The sequence below is a fragment of the Benincasa hispida genome, chromosome 12 (assembly GCF_027475165.1).
Source record: "Benincasa hispida cultivar pf3 chromosome 12, pf3_genome.v1.1, whole genome shotgun sequence".
Taxonomy (NCBI): Eukaryota; Viridiplantae; Streptophyta; class Magnoliopsida; order Cucurbitales; family Cucurbitaceae; genus Benincasa; species Benincasa hispida.
This window is the reverse complement of record NC_143489.1, coordinates 25,593,519-25,616,784: the sequence shown is the minus strand read 5'-3', so window position 1 is coordinate 25,616,784 and position 23,266 is coordinate 25,593,519. Positions and strand designations below refer to the sequence as shown.

At 29.8% G+C, this 23,266-nt stretch overlaps 2 protein-coding genes across 2 annotated transcripts; one reads left to right on the top strand and one right to left on the bottom strand.

Annotated features, from left to right (window-relative positions):
• Positions 1-845: 845 nt before the first annotated feature.
• Positions 846-3,455, top strand: SCL8 (SCARECROW-like 8). The gene has a single exon (XM_039018767.2). It carries the CDS (start codon positions 1,199-1,201, stop codon positions 2,987-2,989), a length of 1,791 nt encoding a protein of 596 aa, XP_038874695.1. The 5' UTR covers positions 846-1,198; the 3' UTR covers positions 2,990-3,455.
• A 14,169-nt stretch (positions 3,456-17,624) lies between these two features.
• On the bottom strand, positions 17,625-22,433 carry LOC120092593 (uncharacterized). Its single transcript, XM_039050729.2, has 6 exons — positions 22,012-22,433; positions 21,345-21,571; positions 20,290-20,400; positions 19,223-19,378; positions 18,754-18,995; positions 17,625-18,171 (listed from the first exon to the last, which is right to left on the bottom strand). Exons 1-6 carry the CDS (start codon positions 22,329-22,331, stop codon positions 17,848-17,850), a joined length of 1,380 nt encoding a protein of 459 aa, XP_038906657.1. The 5' UTR covers positions 22,332-22,433; the 3' UTR covers positions 17,625-17,847.
• Between the last annotated feature and the right edge of the window lie 833 nt (positions 22,434-23,266).

Genomic DNA, 23,266 nt, shown 5'->3' with positions numbered 1-23,266 from the left:
AATTATCTAAATTACTTTTTGCCCACCTATCTTTTTCTTTATTTTTCACTCGTTTATAAATCATAACATAGTTGGCCAACACAATGGGCTAAATAACAAAGAACATAGCACCTATCTAATATAATAACAATAGAGGAAAATAGTGAAGTTTGACCAAATTATATGAATTATAATAAAACTGTGAGACCATATAAATTAAAATTAAATTAAATTAAATTATAATATCCAGTTTGGTAATTATCTAAAACTCACCTACAATATTTTTAATCTGTTATGTACTTTGATAAATAAACCTAAATTTTGAAAACAAAAATTTAAGGTGAAACCATGTATAAATTGAACACAGTATAAGTCAACAACATGAATTTTCAAAAACCAAGAACAAAAAAAAAAAATTCATATTGTCATCTAATATATCTAAATTATATAATAAAAAATAAAATTAAAATATTACCTTGAACTCTATATTCCTAAATTTTAAAAGTTTATCGATTCAAACTCTTAAGTTTTATAAGTATATCAATTTATACATACATTATATCTTATTTAGATAAATATACATGCTAACTTTAAAAGCAATTTAATTTGGACTCTCAATTAGGATTATCTTTAAAAATCATCTATCCATCCATGTTAAAATTCCCACACACACTATATATGTATTAACGAAATTTGAAATTATGTTTTTTTATAAATAAATTAATTAGGAAGTAAAGAGCACGCGCGGTGGGATGAGAGTTGGGAATGAAGTGAAGAAGAAGCAAAAGTTTCGTGGAAAGTAAGGAGCATGGGTTGGGTCTACCCTCGTTTTATCACCACAAATTCTTCTTAACTGTCGCCACCCAACCCCATCTTCTCTACATCCGACGGCCCACGTTTTTTCTCAATTTTTTTTCTAAATTCCTTTTATTTATTTTTTTTTTGAAAAAAACAGAGAGCTATTTGATGATACATTTCTTCAATAATTTAAATTTTTTGAAAAAGTTGAAATCAAACCTTCTCTCTCTCTAAAATCTTCTTCCGTTATATTCTGAAGGATTATTTAACTGTTTCTTCTTCTTCTTTCTTTATATATGTATATATATTCTCTCTTTGATTTTCCATTCTCAAATTCACAATTTTTTTAAAAAATTTAATCTCTCTTTTTCGTAATAACTTCGAGAGAGATACAGAGAGGGAAGGAATCGGTTTTGTAACGATGCAATCAGGTTTCACCGGCGGTGGAGCTCCGGATTTCTATACCGCCGGCAGATCCATGTCTTCCAACCCTTCTCAGCCAAATGCTTACAGATCCCAGCTTTCCGGCGGTAATTTCATAGATCCCGCCGCTGCTCAGATCACTCGCCAAATCCCTTCTTCTCTCCTCGGAAAACGGAATCTCGCCGATCTTCACTCTCACAATCAACATAATCATCACAATCTTCCTCTCAACAACCTCTTCCTCCGGTCTGTCAAGCCCAGAGCCTTCACTCAACCCATTTCTCCGCTTTCCAATTTGGATTTCTACTCTACTATGTCTTTGCCGTCCCCCGATGTTCAGTCCCACCGCCTCTATGGCACGAGTTCCGGCGCGCTTCTTCAGCAGCTTCGTCAACAGCCCAACGCTGGGATTCCGGTCAGGGATTTGCAGACTTTGGACTCGGAGAAGAAGAAGATGATGAACCACCGACTTCAGGAGTTGGAGAAAGAGCTTCTTGAAGATGACGATGGAAGTGACGCTGTTTCTGTGATTACGAGCTCGAATAGCGCATGGTGTGAGACGATTTATGATCTGATCAGTCCGAATCCGAGTCCAACGGCGCAGAATCCGAGTCCGACTTCCTCTGCTTCATCTTCCTGTTCTTCGTCTACATCCTCCTCTGTTGCGTCTCCGGCTTCCGATTCTTGGAAACAGTCTGTAATCGATGCTGCCGCTGCGATTTCCGAGGGGAAATTAGAGGGCGTTAATGAGATTCTTGCGCCGGTAGTTAAGATTTCGAATGCCAGAGGTAATTCTGTACAGAGATTGGCAGAGTATATGGTTTTGGCTCTCAAATCACGGGTGAATCCGGCGGAATTTCCGCCGCCGGTGATGGAGATTTTCGGCGACGAGCACTCAGCAGCGACTCAGTTGCTGTATGATGTTTCTCCTTGCTTCAAGCTCGCTTTCATGGCGGCGAATCTCGCGATTCTTGAGGCGATTGGGGAAGAGGATCGGAAATTGCACGTTGTGGATTTCGATATCGGAAAGGGTGGTCAGTACATGAACCTAATCCATCTTCTCTCCGGCCGCCAGAAAGGGAAGGTCGCCGTGAAGCTGACGGCGGTTGTAGCAGAAACCGGCAGCGACGAGATGTTGAAACTAGTCGGCGAGTCGCTGAGTCAGCTCGCGAACGAACTCGGCGTTGGGTTCAATTTTAACATCGTGAGACACAAACTTGCTGAGTTGACACGCGACTCACTCGGCTGCGAGCCAGACGAATCACTGGCAGTGAATTTCGCATTCAAGTTATATCGGATGCCGGACGAGAGCGTGTCGACGGAGAATCCCCGCGACGAGCTCCTCCGCCGCGTCAAGTCGTTGGCACCCGCGGTCGTGACAGTAATGGAGCAAGAATTGAACATGAACACCGCCCCGTTTGCAGCACGGGTGACCGAGTCATGCGTATACTACAGTTCGCTCTTCGACGCCATCGACTCAACCGTGCAACGAGACCACCCGGACCGTGTCAAGGTCGAGGAGGGACTTGGCCGCAAGCTAGCCAATTCCCTAGCTTGCGAGGGGAGAGACCGAGTCGAAAGATGCGAGGTTTCAGGCAAGTGGCGAGCTAGAATGGGAATGGCTGGGTTCGAGGCGAGGCCGATGAGTCAAACGGTAGCCGAGTCAATGAAAACTCGGCTGAGTTCAGGGTACCGAGTCAACCCAGGGTTCACCGTGAAAGAAGAAAACGGAGGAATTTGCTTCGGTTGGATGGGGCGGACTCTTACCGTCACAACGGCGTGGCGTTAGTTAATAACTTCACTCATTGTTATTGCTATGTTTTTTTCTCCCCTTTTTTAATTTTAATATTACCTAATTTTCTAAAGTATTAATATCAATATTAATATTAACATTTTCCCGAGAAAATGGAAAGGAAAATGCTACCGAGAGAGGGGGGTTGTTTGGATTCCGAGAAAATTCTTGTAATGTAAAATTTAAAAAAAAAAAAAAAAATTGATAAATATTTTTCCTAATTTTGGGGTGTGTGAAAGCGGAAGTTTGGTGAAGTGCCAACTTGTTGTAGTGTGGATTCCCCTCTCAAATTACCAAACTATATGGGCCCCACTTTTTATTATTTTTTTCTTTTTTTTTTCTAATATGATATAGAACGAAGAACGTGTCGGTTTCTGATTGGTGGTTGGATTGTATTTGTTATTCTATTTCACCATTTTTTCTTTCTAATCATTAATAATAGTTACCTAATTCAAAAGTCAAATTTAGTTTTCAATATTATGAGAGTTTGGCGTTGTTTGTAATATGAAGCTAATTAGTGTGATTAAATTAGAAATCTTTTTTTTTATTATTTTATTTTTCAATATTTAATATAAGAATTTTTTATATACATTATTGTAATTTGTTATAATGCACAAAGCAGACCTATTATTCAAATTATTTTTATATTTATATTCAACATCCATTTTATATATGTAAGTTAATTGTTTTAAAAATTACATGATTTAAATTGCAAATAATTTATTTAATGAAAGTTAAAGAAAAATAATTGTTAAGAAAATATTGAACTAATATAAAATAAAATACATATATAAAAATGATAAGAGTGTAATTTAAAATAATTCGTTATATGATATGACAATTTTTTCCGGAAAATTGCTCTTAAAAGCAAGTAGGTAGTGATTTTGAACTTAAGAAAAAATTGAAAAGTGATTTTAAAAAAATCAGTAATAATTTGTGTTTTACCAAATATTAAAATAAAAATGGTTAAAATTCTCTAAGAATTAATTTTGATCCTTGGACCATTTATATTTATTAATTAAAATTAAAGGTAAATTTTGAAAATTGATATTAATTAATGTAATTTATAGGCTTGAAATGAATAATAAGTGTAATGATTTATGATTTACAAAATTATTATTTTTCAAAAAAGTATTACGGAAGAAAACAATAAATGTTGGAATTGATAACTTTTGCAATTTACTCATGCATTAATTATTTGGCATGTTATTAGGTATTATTTTTCAATAACTTGTTGAATTTTATTACATAAAATATAAGTACATTTCAACCTTTTGGCTTATAGATGGGATGAGATGAGGATTCAAACCTAGTTATTAACATATTCATATGCCAATTAAGGTAGGTTCGATTTGATTGAGTACATTTTAATTTTTATTGAATGCAATTTGTAAATTTAAAATTTTGTTACATACACTCTTGTAATTTAATCGATTAAGATGTCATTATAATTTTTTCAATGTTAGAAAATAAATAATTAAACAAATTAGGAATATGTATCTAGATGTTAAGAGAGAGATTTAACCTATATTTGGCATAATTGTCACTAATTTTCTGTTATTATAAGAATCATACATAGCTTAAACTTTACCTTTTGCTCATCAATTTCTCGTAACTCATACTTGCATTACATTTTATTTTTATTTTTATTTTTTTTTTGTATTCATTGAAAATTAAAAAAGAAACAAGTATTAAAGTTTGAAAAATTAAGGTGAAATCAAATGTTATTTTTCTAAATGGAAAGAAGACCAAATAAAAAATGTATAGAAGCCGAGATAAAATAAATTTAAAAAAGATTATTGTAATAAGAAGTTTGGCAAAAATTGATTTAATTGCATTCTCATTTATTGAAGGAATAGGAAGATGGGGTTGCATACACCAATAATGCTGGGATTGGTGAGCCCCTATGTGTCTCCACTCCAATCTTCTTATCTTTTGCTTTAATATTCCAATTCTCCATTTTATAATTATTTCATCAACAAACTAATCTCCAACTAAACATTTATTATTTATCTATTTTTACTTTTTTTAAATATATAAATTTTGGTTTGCTAACTCATTACGCATTTATATATATATTTTTTGGCTTGGGAGAAAAATAATAATATATTTAGATAAAGAATAAACTATCGTTATTTGTTGCCATCATCATCTTAAAAGTTTAATTGAGATAGAATTTAACCTAATTTCCATTTGAAGAAAATACTTATAATTTTAGAACTTTGTTGAAATTATATTATTATTTTTTTTAATGTAAAGTCATTCAATCAACACCCAAAATACACATGATATTGATTTATTTAGAAATGTGAGATATGGTTTTTGTTTTTACTATTTTTCAAAATAATAACGTTCTTTAGTTCAACAACACGTGAGGTAATAATGTTATATTAAAAATTTTTGTACCTTTAGATAGTGTGGTACTTAGATTTATTTAAAGAAGTCGACAAGAAATATAATTTTCAAGTCTATTCTAAAATTATCAATGATATAAGCATATTACTTTCTATTACTGATTCCATTAACTATCGGTCATAGAAGCATATCACCTTTAGTTGATAGATTGATTTATTATCAAATCTAAAGAAAAGAAAAACAAACAAAAAAAAATTAAAATCAAACTCCAAATTAAACATACATATATGTCTCACAATTGAGTTGCCTAATGGTAATGGGTAATGCCTTCTTCTGCACTTAGTGTTTTAGCTTAAAAAGCATTCACAGATTTCAGTATATTACAATCACTCAACTTCTATATTAAGGCTGAAGGTGGGTTCGATCGTCCAGTAGCAGAACGACCGGGACATGGAGAAGGCTGAGGGCGATCGATACTCGCAACCGTTTGCTGCCCGATCGACAAGCCAAAGACAAGGAGGGTGAGGCGGAGGGAGTTGACGCTGGCCAGAATTTTGGATTTTTTTCTTCGGGAGGAGGAGAGGAGGCGGGCGACGAAGGTCTCAGATACGGTCATGTAAGAGAGAGACAGAGGAGGTATGCTTATGCCAAAATTGTATTTAATTAATCATGAAAATCAATTTGTCATTTTAGCATATATTTATTATTTTTTTGCTATATTTATAAATAAGGTGACTAATTTTATCTTATAATATAAGCTCTCTCACTCTCGCTCTCTCTATAGAAAATAAAAAATAAAATAATTTTTTGAAAATTTTGAACCAAAAATAGGATGATAAATTTAAAGTTAAGTGACAAATTTTTTAGTAAAATAATTGCGAGGGGTTGGGGTTGAACCTCGAGATCGGGGTGTATGTCAATAATATTGAGCTAAGCTCACTTTGCTAGTTAAATAACAAGTTTAGTCTCTTAATTTTGAGATTCATGTATATTTGGTTCATAAACTTCTAAGTTGTCTAATAGGTCTAAACATTCTATTTCGTGTCTAATGAATAAAGTTTTGGAAGTTTTAAAATATAAAAATTAATTGATATATTAGATATTAATTTTAGAAAAATTTACGTTTTATAGTCTCTAAACTTTCAATAATAGATGTGTTTGATCCATAAACCTTGAAAATATATATTTTGTGATTCTAAATTTTTAAGAATATATATTCCCTTTACGTATATTCATTATGATTGAGTTAAACTCATTTAGATAAATTTAAGGGACCAGAAGTAATTATTATTATTATTATCATCATCATCATCATCATCATTCTTAAATGTTGACATGATATTTTAAATTAAAAATAATAATTAAAGAAGAAGATGGAAAGAAAGGGAGAAGGGAAAGAAAAATAAAATTTTCTAATTTAAAATTTCATGTCAATATTTAAGATAACAATAAAAAAAAATATCCATTGAACTTTTAAACATATTCTTAAAACAACCATATTGGTAAAATCTTAGAGGACTTTTGGGGTAAGACGAGTTATGAAGTTTGAAAATTGTAAACTTGGCTTACAGTAGAGAGAGTTGTATAAAATTGGTGTTTTTTTTAGTAGTAGAATCCATAAATTCCTTTGGACCGAATAAGAAGTGAAATTCATAACTTCTTACTTCTCAACTCCTTGGCCTAGCCACATTCTTAAAGACACGTTTATTGACAAAAATTGAGAGACTAAAAAAGAAAATATTCTAATACTTAAAAAAAAAAAAAAAAAAAAAGGTAGAAGGGAAGGGGTGAAGAGTCAAAGGGTTTGGTTAATAAAAAAAAATGATTTAATTTGTGTGGAGCCCAAACATGGGTTTAGCATCTGAAATGACTTGACATGCAATGGAAGCACAAATTTACTAATGCTTTATCTTTGAGTCACTTTATTCCAATAAAGTACATTTTTATTATGGCTACTCCCTAACACATGTTTTCATTTTTCTTCAATATTTTCATTTTTAATTATGATTATATTTTATAATTTGAGTATTATTGTAATTTTTAATTTCCTTTTTTTTTTTGAAATAATGTAATTTGAATTTTTTAATTTAAAGGGTTGTAAATTTGTATATCCACTTATTTGTTCCTAGTTTCACTCAAACAGGAAAAATAGTTCAATATGTGGAGGAGTAAAAATGGAAACAAAAGGTTACACAAATTTTTAGTTGAATAGGTAATAAATAACAATCAGACCCAAAGTAATAAAAAATGTAAAACAAGGATAAATATATTAGGGATATGGTACAAAATTAGCATCATGTATTACTGATAGTAGCTATCTGTAATAACTATATAGGTAAATGACTAAAAAGCTCACACACAACCCAACATTTCACGCTTCTTCTTCCAATTTTTTCAAATTGAAAACTAGCAACTATCAATGATAACAATTGATAGTAACTATTAGTGATAGCCACTGATAGCTACTATCATTGATGGTTGTTATCAGTAATAACTTTCAATTTGAGAAATATTAATATAATCTTAAAATAATAACACTTGAAATTTCACCTTTCAATTTTTTTTATCAGTTTTCAATGGCTATTAGATGATACACTTTGATCAAGTCTAATCAAATTTAAAATATTAATGCTCAAGGCTATTGGTTGATATCAACTATAGACTTCTATAAGTAGTTATCAACTTTTGAAATGATAAGTGATAGAAGGCTATCAATAAGAATTATATAAGTGACTATCTCTGATATTTGCCTAACTCATACTAAAAACTTGAGTGATTTTTTTAAAAAAGTAGTTTTTATACAACTACTTTTTATTTTTAATTTTTGCCTATCACTGATATTTTTCTAAAAAAGTAGTTTTTATACAACTACTTTTTATTTTTAATTTTTGCCTATCACTGATATTTTTTTAAAAAAAGTAGTTTTTATACAACTTGTTCTTACTTTTAAAATTTGACTACAAACTTGAGTGATTCTATGAGAAAGCCAAAATTAATAATCGAAAATTTGGGAGATAAGAAGCATAAATTTTAGAAAACATAAAACAGAAAATGAAAGCTCCATTCGGTAACTAATTGATTTTTTATTTTTAATTTTTTAAAATTAAGCATGCAAACAACTTTACCCCATATAGATTTCTTCCTTTGTTGTCTACTTTTTACCTATATTTTAAAAAATGAAGCCAGAATTTAAAAAATAAAAAATAGTTTTTAGAAACTTGTTTTCATTTTTGAAATTTAGCTAAGAATTCAACTCTTGTACTAAAGAAAGATGCAAATCATAGTAAGAAAATGGATTTAATTTTCAAAAACCAAAAACTAAAAACGAAATAATTACTAAATCGAGCCAAAATTATTATCAAATAATGTCTTATGCTTCATTTGATAACCATTTGGTTTTTTGTTTTAAATTTTAAAATTAAATTTATAAACAATTCCTCTACCCATGATGTTTTTATTTTGTTATCCACTTTTTTAAGAGTATTTTAAAAAACTATGCTAATTTTTTAAAACTAAAAAAACAGACACAGTTTGGTAACAATTTTGTTTTTTATTTTTTATTTTTAAAAATTAAGTCTATTTCTTCCACATTCTTATAATGATTTGCATATTTCTTAACTACAATGGTTGAATTCTTAGCCAAATTTCAAAAATAAAGACAAGTGTTTAAAAGCTATTTTTTAAAAAAAAAAATTCAAATTTTGACTTGATATTTTAAACTATTGGTAAAATGTAGATAATTAAGGAATAAATTATAAGGTGGAAGTAGTGTCTATATGCTTAATTTTCAAAAAAATAAAAAACTAAACGATAAGCATAATTTTTGACAACTAAAAACGGAAAATCAAATAATTATCAAATTAGACCCTAATATTTTGTCTTGGGTTTTTGAAGCTTATAAAACACATTTATTGATTTCTTTGTTTTGTTACTCACTTTCTAGTAACGTTTTTAAAACCCAACTAAGTTTTGAAAACTAAAAAATAAAATAGATGTTAAAAATTAAAACTTGTTTTTGTTTTTAAAATTTAACTAAAGAATTCAATGTTTATTTATAGAAAGATGAAAATTATATTTGAGAAACTATGAGAAAACAAGTCTAATTTTCGGAAAAAAAAAACACAAAATAAAAAGGTTATTAAATAGGATTTTACTTTTTAGTTTTTGGATGTTGAAAATTGTTCTTGTTTTTTTGTAATTTGACCTTGGTTCTTTTTTAAGAAAAAAATTTAATTTTAATTTTCTTTTTCTTGACAATAGAAATAAAACAATCTTACAATGACCTTGAGCTCACTTTAACAACGTTTAAGAAAATTTAAAAAGAGTGGAAAAAGAGATTAGTTTTATTTTTATTTTTATTTTTTTTTCTTGACAATAGATGAAAAAAAAAGAATTATTTGTAAGGATAGTTTTCACTCTTAAAAACAATTCAAAATAAACAAAGATTATAACATTGCCAAATTGTAAAAGATGCACGAGAATGCTGGGAGGTCATAAAGACTTATATTTATTGAAGATCTTAAATAAGAAAGACACGTCCTATCATAATCGAACATGTAGAGTTTTTAGAAGACTAAACATGGCCCACGTTGAATAAGCCTATATAAAATTTTGGTGTAATCTCTATCCTTTTGCTCTACCTTTTTTGTTGCCCATATTATTATTCTGATCATCTTTCAAATTATGTTTGCATAGTAGTAATGGATTGTCAAGTTTCCTAATAACTTTGACAATAATTAAGATTACAACTCTCATATATATCAACAAATGATCTAACATTATAATTTGGATGCAATTATCGATTGCATTAATAAAGACAACCAATTGATTGAAAAATAAGATTTATTTGTTTTGAGTATTTTAGATTGGTGGGCTAGCTAGTCTCACATTTTTTTGCTCATCAAAATCTCAATAAGAATCTCTAGTAATGATCGTAACATCATGTTTCACAATAACCTTCTAAGTGTTTCGAACTAAAAGTGAGGTGGTATGAACTTAATTTACATAGAAATTCAACTTTAGGTACAAGAATGAACCTAAATAATACTCCTAACCCACAATTCAAAAATAATGTGTCATAGTATATCGACACATATAGATATAAACAAGTTGAGTTTGAAAGAATTTGAAGAGTGGCAGAGAGAAGTGTCGTGATGATAACCAAAGAAGATAGTGCATCATCGTACAACTAATAAGAAGTGCTTGAGAAAGATAATCTAAGACACGTGTAGGATAATCTTAGTAATTCAATGTAATTACATGTCACTTGAAAAAAGGGGGGGAAAGAGAGTGAAGAAGAAAGATGCTTCCTTTGGAAAGATAAAATAAAAAGGATGGTAAAGTGAGTGATTTTTCAAACAAATGGAGAGGAATATATATGAGAAAAGAAAAAGAAATAAGATATGAGGTAAAATCTCAAAGCTTTTGAATAATATAGAAGATGATGATTAAAATGATGCCATTTAAGAATAATTATAAGTTAGAAACATCTCAATATGGCCCCTAGAAAGCTAAGGGAGCAGAGGAAGTTTTCAGAAAAGCACTTTTTAAAGCTGTTTTTGACATTTCAAACTTGGAGAAGACAAACATGGTGGGGGAAGTTCAATAACAAACAAAAGATCCAATTCAATTCAAAAAACACTTTTCATGAAGAATTTCTTCACAGTTCCATGGCTGAATACTTCCAAAGAAACAAAATATTCAATAATTGTTTCGATCAATTTAAATTATAAGTTAGTCCTTCCATTTTTAAGGTTTTGTTTATTTGGTTCCTTCCCTTTAAGAAATATCTAATAAGTCTATAACCTTCAAATAGTATTCGATAAGTTCTTACACTTTCAATTTTTATTTTTTGTCAACATGTCACTTGACCTTCTAAAAAGGATGCAACACGAGGACTTCCCAAGTAGTCCAACTTAATACTATTTTTGTCCAAATATGCTTAATTGTGGGAGTTCTGATGAGATCCGGTGCATTAGTGTTGGTATGATCGAATCTAACAAGTCACTCGATCTTATTCAATACTTTGTAAAATTTATGAATTTGTCAGACACAAAATTGAAAGTTGAAGCTTTTATTTAATTTTATATATATATAGTTGATGAATTAATTTTTAAAAATTTCGTATAAATGCCAATGATCTACTATCCACAAAATTGAAAATTTTTTATAATATTTTTCAAGTTCAAGAACCTGTGAAATACAAAAAATGAAAAATTCATGCCTACTGATACTTTTTAAAATTCAGTGAATTGTTCGGTGAAAACAAAAGGTTTAGTTTGTAAATTAAATTTATGATTCCAATATCATTTTGGTCTCTTTATTTTGAACTTTATTCAAAAAATTCATGAACTCTCAATAAATCTTAATTTAAGTTATTCCTAATTAGTGAAGGAAAGTGAACACATCTGCATTTTATGTTTAAAGCAATAGTAATTTTCTATAGTTAAATAATTACTAGTTTTAGAGATCAAACTTTCACCTTTTAAAAAACAATCAAATTGATACTCTATTCACGAAGCTATGTTTGAATCAAATTAGAGAAACCGAGATTGCAAAACTTCTAATAATTTAGTAATGGTAGGAAGAGATGTTGAATGATAATTCATGTACCAATATTTTATACTTTTATCTTTGAGATTTCATCCATGTTCTCTTTTTGGTCTTCTGTATTAACTTTCATCTAATTAATTTAAAACAATTACGATGTAAAATTTATTAATTAATTTTAGTAGTGATGAAAAATTAGAAAATATTAATTTAATTATATTTATTTTAATTATTTTAAAATAATTAATAGAAATTGATATCAAGAACCAAAAATGATACTTAGCGAAAAATTAAAAGTATAGTATAAATAATGAAAATTTAGGACCAAATAGGTAACAAAACTCACAACTCAAGAATAAAAATGTAATATTTTAAAATTTAAAGACAAAGCAAAAACCAAACACGGAATTTAGGGGTAAAAGTGACATTGTAAAAGATGGAGTTAAGTTGAAGCTTACTAAAAAATTTAGGGACTAAGAAGACATTTTACTAATTTTTTTCCTACCTAGAAAACAAAATTAAAGTGAAAACTTATTTGAACAACAATGTTTTTTTTTTTTTGCGCGTTTGTTAAAATATATTTAAATTAAATCGGTTAAAATCTGTTTTAAAAAAACATAATTTCACGTTGACTTTAAAAAACAATATCTTCTAGCTTTTAGATTCTCCTAAAATTAGGTAGAATTTTTAATTAATTTTTAATTTTTAATTTTATACTTTAAAAAGAAGATTTATTTAATATATTTATCTATTTTTCACCTAATCAAATCTATTTTCTATTTTTCATGAGTTAAATACATCATTTTTTTTTTAAAAAAATACCATATTCATTACTTTAAAATAATGCTATTTTCCATCATTTTTAAAATTTAATCTATAATAAACAAAATTTATCATACTAAATAATGATTTAAAATATTAAATTAAAAAAAAGTTGATTATAAGTCTATTTTAGTTATTATATCTTAAATAAGATGTTTTTGTATTCATTTACCAAACACTCTGACCTACTTTTTCAAGTTTCAGTTGAAATTTACCAAATACTATTTTACTTTTTTTCACCGCTGATTTTTCTAAAAGCACATCTGCCAGTAATTATTTTAAAAGCTACAGTAATCCCAAATGGAGCCTTAGTCCATGTATTTTCAAAATATTTCATTCGATTCATGTACTTTTAAAATGTCCATTTTGGTCATTAACACTTTAAAAAACTAACCATTTTGGTCACATATTTTTTTAACTCATTTTTCTAAACTTTATATCAAAATAATACAAATGAGGATCAAAATAGTCATTTTTTTAAAAAAAAATAAAAGACCCAAAATAAATATGTTGAGATTACAAGGACCAAATTGAACCAAAACTAAAAAAAATAGAACCGAACTAAATAGTATTTTAATCTATTAATATAATAGTTATGAAATGGGTCTTAAATAATTTAAACTTTAAACCGATATTTTTCTTGCATAATTAAAAGCTATTTTTGAGGGTCCTAAATTAGGAGTGGTAATAGTAGAAGATTTGCAATCCTATTTGCTGTAGTGTTGACTATGAAAAGGATTTGCAAATCTCCAAAGTGTAATATTTTGTTGAGCAAAGTCAATAATGTTTATTAATGATGTCTGCTGTCATGCAATAATCCTATGAAACAAGACATCTCATGTTGCATTTTGCAACCCCATCCACTGCAAATCATACAAAATTTAGGGGGGGAAATAATAATAATAATAATAATAATTTTATATACATTGTTATATGAATTTGAAATTGATCCTAGATTTTTGTGATCTAAAAAGAGTGGTTTCTTTATTGACCACCCCAAAATTTAAGGGAATCTGAATGGGACAATTACCTTTTTTGTGCTTTATATAAATTGCAAATTTTAGCCTTTTCAATCTCACAATCATTTTTTGCCTATGAATTGTTAGAATACAATAATTTCTATTATTGTTTCTAAAGCATATGATTATATCTAGAGGGTTAAATCTCATTTTAGGGTATCTACTTTTAACTTTATTCCGTTTTCATTTTTAACTTTGAAATGGTCCATTTTTGCTTTTCGTAAAAAATAGTAATTTGATTATTTTTAAAATGTTTATTTTGATCCTTAAAAAGTCTCGAAAAATGAATTAAAAAATAAACATTACGAACGTGATTGTTATTGTTAAGTTTCTACATCATATAGGTAGTATTTATTCGACCAATTTATGTGGCTAAACTATATGTTCACATCAAGAGTTTAAAAGACTGAAGAAGCCGACGTGGCAGGAATAAATGTTTACCAAAATTTTCTTATTAGAAATTTGTCACAAAACAATATATTTTGAAGGAATGGTAATTTTATAGAAGATTGGCGCAGTTGTATATTCCAAGAAATAAATGCTTTTAATATAACATAGGAGGATTTAGGACGTACTTGCCACTTGACATCCAAATTTTTGGTAATTTTGAATTTATATCACTCTAGTTTTATTACTATCATAAATTTTTAACTAAAAATTGGTTAAAATGTACGGTTTGTTAATCAATTTTAGATAGTAATGACTCAGTCCATGTAATTTTAAATGTACAGCAATTTGATTTCTATCATAAAAAATATCATCAATATTAAATATCAATTTTTTTATCATGTAGTGAATTAGTCTTTATAATTTGTTGTATCCAAAAGAAAAAAATCTTTGGAGTTTGTAAGCAAATTTAATCATTTGTCTGTATAAGAAATTTTAATAAAGCATAATAATATTTTTTATGATAAGGGGTAAATTATTACAAATTGTAAAGAATGATGACCAAATTGTTACACATTTTTTTTAAAGTATAAAACTTAAATTATTATTAATAGAAGTTCATAACTAAATTGTTACTGAAATTTCAAGAAAAAAATGTTTGGTTCAAACATTAAAAAAAAATACCATTCTACATGGGCAAAGCCACATAGGGGTCAAAAGGGGCACGTGCCCCCCAATTGATTCTTCTTTTTTATTTTTAATATAAATTATAAAGTATATATATTAAGTGTAGAGGTGTCCATGGGGTGGGGCGGGACCAAGGATGTCATTCCCCGTCTCCATCCCCGCTCCTCATTTCATTCCCCATCCCAGTGAAAATTCCCACGAAGATTAGGTCGATTCCCTGTAATTTTTCCTCAGTAGTTATTTAAAAAAAAAAAAAAAATCAATTGATTTAAATCACTAATGTGAATAAATTTTAAATACACAATTAACTTTATCACTAAATAGTTCATTATGGTTAATTTTACCTGACAATTTGAATTTAGAAATAAATTACTCAAATTTTGGCATAAAAAAAATTAATAAACTTTTTTTTAGTAGAAAGAAATAAATATAAATCAAATTATTCACGTATATAATTTAAATGTAAATATTCAATTTAAACATATGCATTATCTTGACTAATAAACAATCAAACTTGAAATTTAAATGTAATGTTTATATAATAATAATAATAATAACATAACATTAAATAATTATATTGCATACATAAATAAAGACTATCGAGGGGAGGGACGGGGAATTAGCTCACGGGGAATTTTTTCCTCACTCCCTCCCCGTTCCCCCCGAGGCCCCATCCCCACGGGACAATTGAACATTTCTATTTCTATGTAGTGTTATCTGGTTGGCGAAGGACAGGGGTTTGACTCCTATTGCTTGCTTCATTTTATTTTAGATTTCGTATGACTTTTTACTCCAATTTTTAATTTTTAATGGACTTTTAAAACCCGACTCATGTAAAGAATAATAAAGAAAAGTTGATCATAGAATATGACATTTTGAATATAATAATGTGTCTTCTTTAATAAATAGTCAAATAACTTTTTTTTACCAACAAGACTAGTCGATTTATAAACTTTTTTTTTCTTCTTTTCGAAATTCACTTTTCAATCTCAAGAACATTCGATTAAAAATGTATCATTCATTTTTTTCACATAATTTTATATTCACATTACAGTTTGTATATTTTTATTTGTTTTCATGTTATCTTTACATTCGCATTTACTCGTATAGGTTTTTAAAATTAATTTGAGGATTATTTGCTATTACTCGTTTGGATATACGAACACGACAAGTAAGTTTTAAAATTTTCTTAGACTTAAGTTTTTATGCCTTTAAATCTATATAATAGAATGTAATATTCTTATTATTATAATACTTTTATAGAGTTAATTCAAAGAAGAAAAATGTTTTAGATTCTAATCAATCTAAAAAAACTAATCATGGTCTAAGAACCAAAATTTATGATTATAATTATAATATTCGAGATCAAGTTCGTATAGCATCTTTACTAAAAAGTCATTGTCAATCTCGAAATCATGCTTCTCCCTTTAAGAATTTTGGAATAAAATCGAGACGATTTAATACAGCTTGGTTAAGTGAATATTCTAATTAGTTACAATATGACATTTCAAAGGATGCTATATTTTATTTATATTGCTAAATATTCAAACTAGAAAAGTAAGTGAAAAGTCATGATCGATTTCAAAACATGAAAACTCGTAGAGAGCAATTATAATATAATAAATTAGTTACTCAATAAATATATCTTTTTTACCGTCATTTATAGTTTTTTTTTGTTATATTTGTACATACAGTGTCCTTATATAAAATTCCTTGCTCTGCCACTGCTATCCTAAATTATTGTTAAATTAAGTATTTAACCATTTTTTTTCTCCAAAAACATGTTGGTAAAGAAAATTTCACCGTGGAACTAAAGAAATAAAACAGTGAAACTAAAATACAATCAATGTAACCAACACCTTACACCCCACTATCCTAGCTTTCAAAAAAAAAAAAATCATAATGAGATTTAAAATAAACCTCTCTTTTCGTTAAGATAAAATAACATTAAATTTAAATCATATTATAAAGTTTAGTTTTTTTTTTAAAAAAAAAAAAGAAAGAAAAGAAAAGAAATTCACATCCATGCACATACCATACTCTAGTTAAAAATATTTAATTTTACTATATATTAAAATTTAAAGTCCACTTAAATAATACTAAATTTTAAAGTTAAATTTTATTCATAGACACTTAACATCTCACCCATCAAAATTTAAATCCTCTACTTACTAAAAATAATAATTAATAATAATAACAATTTGAACATTATCCAATTGACAAACAAGTGTCTTAGAAACTACAAAGTTTGGTTCGAATTTTTACTCCCAATTCTACTAAAATAATAATAATAATAATAATTCATTGACCACGTGACAAGAATAGATTCTTTTCCAATTTCAAGTTAAAATAACCCCACAAGTTACTTTCTTTTATTTTACTTTCAAATAATGCATCATTATTACCTTAAGAAGAAGAAGAAGAAGAAGAAAAAGGATAAAAGTTCGAGCGTATTTAATTTTTAAAATGTAGTCCATTTCAAATAGATAAAATTAGCTGCTCTTTTCTGTCTTTCTCTGTGAGTCAAAAGTTTATGTACGTTTCTGTCTCCATTGTGGGAGTTCTTTCTAGAAAATATCTCTATTTTGACCACTTTCTAAGAGCAAAACTAATCAGCTTTGAGGCTTCAAAAACCATCATGAAATTTTTTTATAGTCATGATCTTCTAGAACACTGCAAAATCTTACCTTTTGAACTTACACTGCTAGATCAAGTGCCCGACCAGGCGTCGCGGTTGAATCCGATATTTGTCTTTCTCTTCATCAGTAAACAGATGCCATCTTTTGATATGCATCTTTCCATCACCGGAAGCATTGAGAATATAATCTTGTTTTGACCATATGAATAAATTCCAAAGCAATAACAGATTTTCCAACGGCTTTTACAAATCATAAGAGATGGGTTCTATATAAGTTTTCCTCCTTCCCATTTTTCTATTAATATGTTTTATTAGGATGTCTATTAATATTTTTCATCTATGACTGTACGAAGGAATGTGATCACAGTTTTGATGTTTTAAGAAAACTTACGTGTCATCTACATGTGCCTGAGAATCATCAACCCAAAACCAACGCCCAGAAAAGTAGCAATTGCGATACCGAAAATGCCAGCAAGAATACTAGGAACCACCAAAGATCTCCAACCCTTGGCAGTTGCCATTCCACATGCTGTTGTTGGGCCCCCAATATTGGCATTTGAAGCCAGAAGCAACAGCTTTAAATCAATACTGAACAGCTTTCCAAAACTTAGAATTACAGCAAGATGGACTGTAACTTGAACTAGAGCAAACATGAAAATACTTGGTGCATTGTTGATGACATACCATACACTCCCACTAGCACCCACAACAGCAAAGAATACCTGTTCAAGTCAGATCAAATAAACAAGCCAATTGAACTTTCAGGTGCTTTTCAGTTAACTTTAAATCTCATGTCATGCTCTTGTTTTACCCAGATCTAAAAGTTACAGAATAAACCATAGCACGTAGATTTTTTTTCAACTACTTTCCTGTTCTCAAATTTTCTCTTTCATTAGCGTAAACAAAATAACGAAGTGTTATTGGAAGCCAAAGTTGCAAGATCATGTTCATGACATGCCACAAGGAGACAAACTTGGTCCCAATCCCAATATGCATTTTTTTCACTAAGTTATTATGGCAGACCATGATGTATTTTCTTTGTTTACTTTTGGTCCCAACATGTACTTTTTTCACCTAAGTCAAACTGTCAAAGCAACATGCCTCCCCCACCTTTCAGTATCCAAAGGAGATGAATAAAGGTGAACTAAATCCATAGGCCAGGCAGACATATGCTTATAACTTTTGGCAGGAAAATTGAATTGGTCTCTACACTATTATTGCAAATTCTCTGTTGTGGTTATCAACAAGCAGGAATAGAAAATGATGCACAAGCTTCCGTAAGAGATACAACTAAAACTACATACCTGCATAAGAATGAAGGCAATTGTATCAGCTGCAGGTGCTAAATAATTGAACTGTTTTGGGAGAATGGTAGCTAGAATGACTACAACTGCAGTTACCCCAGGAAGATTGCCACCTCGAATTTTACATATATTAGTAATCCATGTAACAAACTTGCATATTGCAAATGATGTAACAACAGCCGTAGCAGTCTGCAACACAGGGGGCTTCGTGCCAAGATCAAAGTCCTTGTCAGTTGAAGCAGCTGGTAAAATTTACAGGTTCTAATCAGAATTGTTGGTAGAAAATCAGGAATTGTACTATGCTATTTTCTCCAAAAACTTGTAATCTTGAAAGGATATAAACAGCATGGGTTATACATGGTTAGTGGTGCAACTGCAAGATAGCTGATTATCTATTTTTATGGCACACATGGATGCAAGAATCCTGAAAATGATTCGGATGAAACTGAAGCTAGAAGGAACCATGTACCGTCAGTTGATGTCAGAGGCTCAGGAGGTGTTCTGGAAGCCAGTGCAAAGAGAGCCACAAAGTATAAAGCACAGATGACATTGTCAGCAGCCATTCCTGCTGCTAAAACTGATGGAGAAACACCAAGAGCCTCTGAAATTGCAACATAATTAACAGCTACATAGGACAACCGGGAAGAAAGGCCAAAGAAGAGAGAAGTAGAGTCACATCAACTAGATACTTCAGATCAGAAATATCAAATTGAGAAAATTGGATACTACATGAGTAGGATGTATATGCTTCTTAATTTTGGTAGAAAAATTCAGTTCCTACATGCAAAATAAGAGGCATATCTAATGTTGGCTAGGTAAAAACAAAAATTATTGCTGTACTGTAGCCGCAAATTCCAGTTACTAAATATATAAACATATGATGATTAAAGATAATGAACCAACAAATGTGCCCCATAGACAATTGTGGTCATGCTATATCAATATTCAATCGGAATAGCTGAGTTCATATATTCGTTTATTTGACATCCTTAAAATACTTCGTAGTATATTCCAACATGGTATATCTAGATAGTAATGGAAGAGGGGAAATTACAGCCACTTTTTCATTGCATTAATGCACAATGTGGATAGCTATATTTTATTCAAATTAATTTCCTGAAAGCTGCAAGAGCGATTGTAATTTCATCAATAAGTATCAAGGGAATGCATTTCACTTGGATTAAATATCTTCTAGTTCCAATTAGGCTCTAAAAGCCCTTGCTTCCCTTTTCCAATGCCACTAGGAAAATATTAAAAAAAAAAAAAAAAATCTAACTGAGAAAGAAATAGCAATGTAGAAGTGGTCCCCAAACGTTTCTGTAGTGATGTAAAGGGCAGAGAGGTTGGATTTAAAATAAGAATCTTTGCCATTAATGGGAGGCTACTTGCCATATGATGCTGACGGGTTTTGATATCATTCAATGAAAAGAAGTTGTTCCAAGTTAATTTCATCTAATCTCGTTCGAATCATAAAGAAAGGCCTCACTTGAGACACAAATACAGAAGTAACAGAGACAAAACTTTCTGACAACTTACATCCACCAATATAACTACCCATGAGAGCAGCAGCTATTTTCCAATTGTCTGGACCAAGTGATCTCATAGGCACCATGAGAAATGCTACTACAGTTCCTATAATAGTCGCAACTGCCATCCAAAGAAAAGAAAGTAGTCAAAAGGAAGATTACAATTTTAAAACAATATAGTGACTTCACCTGTACTCACAATTCTAAAAATCAGGATGTCAAACGGTTATTTTAATTGTAAAAAGCCTATTATTTTATGTCAGTTCTCTTCAGTTTTTAGCTTTCTACTCACGTATGAAATATCTGACCCTAAATTTCAATTCTAAAAATCAGGATGTCAAACTGTTATTTTTATTGTCATAGACCTATTAATTATGTTAGTTCTCTCCCGTTTTTAGCTTTCTGCTCATGTATGAAATATCTGACCCTAGACTTTAATTTTTTTTCAAAATTTATTTATTTACTTTTACACTCCTATTTGGCTTTAAAGAAATTTCCAATTTCAAATTTCTCAAATTTTATGCTAATTTGAAGTTGCAATGGACTTTCAAATATGAATATACATACATACACGCGTGCACACACACATACATGATACATACATAAGAAAAAAGAGAGCAAGTTGATTAGTAAACAAAAGAAAAGAATCTAGAGAAATTCACTTACAATAGTGTGTGAAATTTCTGCACCTTTAACATTTTCAGTTACAGTTACAGGTTCTTTATTCTTTTATTTTAAAAAGAAAATAGGCATTGACTGTTAAAAATAATTATTCATTATTTGCCTTAATCATTTATAAGTTAGCATAAGATGTAACTGTTGAAAGAATTAAGAAATAATAGATGTAAATTCACACCAATTTGGAAACATGGACCTCTAAAACATTGTCAAAATGAGCCTAGCTCAATTGGTATAAAATCCCACATATGGGGGAAAAAAAAATCCCTCTAAATCGTTAATGTCTCCAAAAAGATCAAATAAATTCTACAGAAAGTAGGTTGAATTATCAAGTCGATGCTGCCATTAAACATAACTATATCAAGAAACTGAAGACAAATAAATTACCTGACCCAAGCAGGAAAACTCCAAGTAATGACCCAGTCGATCTGATTATATTACGAATGTCTGCTCGAAATAGTAGCAATGGAACAGATAATGGTAGCAGAAATTCCATGACAATCGAATAAGGCATGGCTTCATAAGGGATTATGCCAAAGTTACTGGCTGCCAAGCCAACCAAAGTGCTAACCAAAGCAGCACTCACTGTGCTACCAATCTTGGTCTTCTCAGACCTTTAAACCCACATTCACAGAGTTTCCCCTTATTAGCTCACAAACAAAATCTTTGGTAGTCATTAAATAGGCAATAACAACAAGAGTATGCAAAGAGTAAGCCTAACAAACTTTCTTCAATTTTCTTGGTCATTTGAGAGATTTACGTTGTGTTAAACAAGCAGACAGTCTCAGAAAAATAAAAAAGATCATTTCCATATTCAGTTAATCAGAATGCTTACTTCTAACAGTATAATTTAAGAATAAAGCGAAACTTCTTATCCATTCATGATTCCATTTCAATTTCCACTAGTCTCTGACTCCAGCAAAACAAACACAATCCAACACCAGAAAATGCATTCAATGCGCTCTAAAATTTCCGTAGCTTTCATTAGCAATAAATACGAGTCACAATTGATATCCATTTTTAACGAAGTAAATTAAGATTCGAGAGAAAGTACCAGAGGCCCAATGTGCCAATAGCAAACAAAGCAGTCCATGTACCCCAAGAATCATCTGGCGCAATAATTGGATGCCTCAGCTGCGACCTGACCTTCACATTCCGAGTCGAGTTGCGGTATCTCGAGGAAGACGAAGATGAGAGAAGCTGAGTGTCACCGTTTACTCTCCGAAATGAGGATTTGGAAACTGAAGCGGGAGCGGGAGCAGGAAGGCGGCCATGGAGAAGAGGGAGAAGCGAGTAATGGCAAAATGAAGGGATTTGCAGCAAGGGAGAATGAGGCGCGAACATGGCTGGGTTCGTTATCGTCAAGGACGCCATTAATGGTGAAGTGATCACAGAAATTTCTCAGCTATCGGTTTATTTTTCCTTTTTTTTTTTAAGATGAACTTTCCATTTTTGACGGATAAATGGTAATGGAAGCATCCGAGCTTTAGCGGATAATAAGAAAAAATCATTACATCAATTAATTGACAATATTTTTTTAAAAAAAAATTAACTAAAATTAAAATTTAAAAGTTAGACTCTTAGTCAAATTTTAAAAGAAAAATAAATTTTTAAAAAGCATTTTTTAGTTTTCAAAACTTTGACGTAATTTTTTAAAATATCGATAAAAAGTAAGTAGTAAGCCAAAAAATTTAGAGGTGTAAATCGTATTTATAGATTTAATTTTCAAAATCTACGTATTAAAAATCAAATAGTTACCAAACAAAACATAAACTCTTGAAATTAGATCAATTTAACTCTTTTTTAGAAGGATATACACAGAGAAACCAACACAATCAAGTAGTTTGATCTCGAATGTGAAAACTCTCCTCATTCACCAATCAACCAAGCCATTAACCACAACATACGTGAGATCAATGCATCTCCAGTCATCAAGAGCTCAAGATGGGGATCTAAACCTTGAATGGTGCACCCAAGTGTCCCATGCTCATTCTCTGTCAAATCGTATAAGTGTTAATCTTCCGAAAATTATCAAAGACGGCTCCCACAACAAAGTTGTTAACAATGGATAGTTTATGCATTGGTTAACATTACTTTAAAATAAGAACTATTTTTTTTTTTAGTAAGATGAGAAATTGAAATTCTAACCTTTAGAGAAAGAGACCATATTAATTAGTGTTGTGTAAACCCATTTAAACAACCAGAGAACTATTGATTTAACCTTGAGAGTAATGTTTCCAAGATAAAAATTCAAAAATGAAAAATTGAAAAACCTTATTAGTGAAATGTTTAGAAATAAACTTCAATCA